General features: G+C 49.8%; 1 protein-coding gene and 1 long non-coding RNA gene across 2 annotated transcripts in view; both read left to right on the top strand.

The window, feature by feature from the left end:
* TEX264 (testis expressed 264, ER-phagy receptor) overlaps nucleotides 1-1,305 on the top strand; it is a 9,170-nt gene extending 7,865 nt beyond the window's left edge. The window contains 3 exon segments of the mRNA XM_073591451.1: nucleotides 332-475; nucleotides 478-567; nucleotides 569-1,305. Of these exon segments, the coding sequence (XP_073447552.1) occupies nucleotides 332-475; nucleotides 478-567; nucleotides 569-622 (288 nt within the window). The 3' untranslated portion in view covers nucleotides 623-1,305.
* Nucleotides 1,306-1,407: 102 nt separating this feature from the next.
* On the top strand, nucleotides 1,408-2,958 carry LOC141102678 (uncharacterized). The gene is made up of 2 exons (XR_012235185.1): nucleotides 1,408-1,495; nucleotides 1,526-2,958. It is a non-coding gene; the product is annotated as an uncharacterized lncRNA (long non-coding RNA).
* The last annotated feature ends 358 nt before the right edge of the window (nucleotides 2,959-3,316 follow it).

Genomic DNA, 3,316 nt, shown 5'->3' with positions numbered 1-3,316 from the left:
TCTCTCTATATAAACAATGTTGCTTTGATCAGATGGGGAATAGAGAGATACGAAGTAACATTGTTTATAAACCTTGTATCCCTCTGTTTATAAACCTTGTATCCCTCTGTTTATAAACCTTGTATCCCTCTGTTTATAAACCTTGTATCCCTCTGTTTATAAACCTTGTATCCCACTGTTTCAGACAGGAGATAGAGGGATACAATGATTATAAACAATCTCCTGTCTGATCAATGTTTATAAACAGAGGGATACAATGTTTATAAACCATGTTCCTTTGGTATCCCTCTATATCTAAGGACTCTGCAGTATATGACCATGGTTTTTTTTTTTTTGGGTTCTCCTAGATTCCGAGTTGGACCCCCTGTTATTGGACGATCAGCTGAGTTTGGAGTTGGTCTCTGAGAATCAGGAGAAGGAGAAGGAAAGCGTCCCACAGAACGAGCCGACAGACAGCGAGAAGAGTGAGAAGAGCCCCCAGCGAGTCGGGGGCCAGCTGCCTCCTCCTTCGAAGAGCTGGACTTGGACGGCCAGGCGTTGGGCACAAAGAGTCAGCCGGACAGCCAGGGCGGTGTGGAGTAAAATGCCGGACACGTGGGACAAGGAGAGTCCTGAGGAATGAGAGAGAGAGACTGAGGCTGTGCCGGACTCTGCACTGTAGACATCCTCAGGAATAGTTAGCGAGCTTTAAGCACTCATAGCCATACAATCAGATGTAGGGGCCGGTGAAATGTGCAGCAGACGTTTCATCCGCTTAGTTTACACATCAGAGATCTTTCTATGTTTTTTCATATTTATTTATTAAGAAGCGACTCTCCCTCCCGGGGATGTCATTTTACTTTGAGAAGGGAATTCGCTGCAGTCTAGAGACCCCATAGATCAGGGGCTCCGAACTTTATATACAATGTGCCAGTACACTGTTCTTCAGACTTTAGGGGGGGCGGACTATGGCCGGCAGGGGTAGAAAATGTCCATGGTGTCAGTGGGAGGAAACAATGCCCTATATTTGGTATTAGAGAATTAGTGCCCTGTTGGTGTCAGTGGGAGGCATGGTCCCCCATCCTTGGTGTCAGTGGGAGGCACGGTGCCCCATCGTTGGTGTCAGTGGGAGGCACGGTCCCCCATCGTTGGTGTCAGTGGGAGGCAACGGTGCCCCATCGTTGGTGTCAGTGGGAGGCACGGTGCCCCATCGTTGGTGTCAGTGGGAGGCACGGTGCCCCATCGTTGTGTCAGTGGGAGGCACGGTGCCCCATCGTTGTGTGTCAGTGGGAGGCACGGTGCCCCATCGTTGGTGTCAAGTGGGAGGCACGGTGCCCCATCATTGGTGTCAGTGGGAGGCACGGTGCCCATCGTTGGTGTCAGTGGGAGGCACGGTGCCCATCGTTGGTGTCAGTGGGAGGGCACGGTGCCCATCGTTGGTGTCAGTGGGAGGCACGGTGCCCCATCGTTGGTGTCAGTGGGAGGCACGGTGCCCCATCGTTGGTGTCAGTGGGAGGCACGGTGCCCATCGTTGTGTCAGCGGGAGGCACGGTGCCCCATCGTTGGTGTCAGTGGGAGGCAGTAGTGAACCTTGTAGGACTCGTAGTGATTATCTTCCATGGGGGAGGGGGCTGAGAAGAGATTCTGGAACCACAGAATATTTTAAATGTTTACATTCCATTTCCTGTAGCTCAGACTACATCCAACTCACAGAGAACTACAAGTCCCAGCATGTCCTGAAATCCTGAAACTGACGACCGTCCTAATAATTTAGAACTCTCCCACAGTCATGATTTGCCTGCATTGTATAGATCAGAGATCGATGACACCACTGCTGGCCTAAACGATCGATTTAAAGGGACATTTAACATGGAGTTGGGCTTTCATGCTGTCGGTCACAGGTAACAGCTCAGACTCGTGTAGTCATCGGCTCTCCCATAGGAGGTGATAAGCCGAGGGATGTAAATGCTCCTCTTTATGAGAACTGAGCCGTCTTTAACACAGGGCATAATGGGCAAGCTGCCCCGGGCCCAGTCATTGTGGAGCCCAAAGCAGCTGCCCCTTGAGCCCGCAAATAGTTGATAGGTGGGATTTGGGAGGGCCCAAAACAATGTTTGCCCAGGGTCCAATCAATATTAAAGACGGCCCTACCAGGGCCGTCTTTAACACAGGGCATAAGGGGCAGCTCGCCCGGGCCCAGTCATTGTTGTGGAGCCCAAAGCAGCTGCCCCTTGAGCCCATACTGCCTGCAAATAGTTAAGTGGATTTGGGAAAGGCCCATGCAACTGTTTTTGCCTCAGGGTCCAATCAATATTAAATGTGGGAGGAGCAGAAGAACCCCTTCAACCCATTTATGCTTTTAAAGTGGTTGTAAACCTCAGACATGAAATATGAACAAAGCAAAATCCCTCTATAGTGAGTACTTGCCTCATTCCAGAGCAATAAGTGTCATTTCTGTCTGCTGCCTCCTCTGACAACTTCTTCCGACACCAAGAGATAAAAGGTGACAGGGGAGAGAGCTACAGCACACAGCCTGTGATTGACAGCCTGTGCTGTGTAAAGTGAGAGGGGTGGGGGTGTGGTCCCTCCAATCAGAGCTCTCCTAAATAAGATCTGCAGTTTGTCATTTCAGCTCCCTGCCCCCTGCTTTCTGAAAGCTCAGACAAGCTGTATAAACTCAGCACTTTGAATGGATGTAGAGAAGACTGCAGATAAACAGGTACAACTTGTATGTAGGATGATTGGTTTCCTCTCTGTGTATCACCTGAAGCCGGTCACTTCACTTGGTATATGGAAGGTTGGATAACCACTTTGTCAGCTTGGGGTTCCTCTTGCTGTGGCTCCCAGCACCCTCTACACAGGGGCCCCGTACCAAACCTTCCCGAATACCTTCTAGATTATTCGCTTCCTGGTACACGAAGTCCTTCCGATGTCGCCTCATTTATATATTTCATTAAATTATTTTACGTTATAATGAAATTATTTTTTTCTCTGATGTTTTGTGTTTGGTGCTATTCTGTACATAAGAGGTGAATGTATACCTCGGCCTTGTTGGGGGTGGGGGGAGGGGATTATAAGGTTGACCCCCCATTATGTGTATCATTATCATAATATAGTCCACTGAGGTACAAAGAGCACTTAAAATGGACCCCCTACCTTCTATTTAGTAGGTCCCCCCTTCCGCCACCAACACAGCCCTGACCCATGGAGGCCCGGACTCCTCTGGACCTATGAAGGAACGCTGAGGTATCCGGCACCAAGCCCGTCTGTAGCAGATCCTTTAAGTGCTGTAAGTGGGGGGGGGGGGGGGGGCTCCACAGATTGGACTTGTTTTTCC

Source organism: Aquarana catesbeiana, linkage group LG07 (assembly GCF_042186555.1).
Source record: "Aquarana catesbeiana isolate 2022-GZ linkage group LG07, ASM4218655v1, whole genome shotgun sequence".
In the NCBI taxonomy this organism is placed as follows: Eukaryota; Metazoa; Chordata; class Amphibia; order Anura; family Ranidae; genus Aquarana; species Aquarana catesbeiana.
This window is presented reverse-complemented; position numbering and strand designations above follow the sequence as displayed.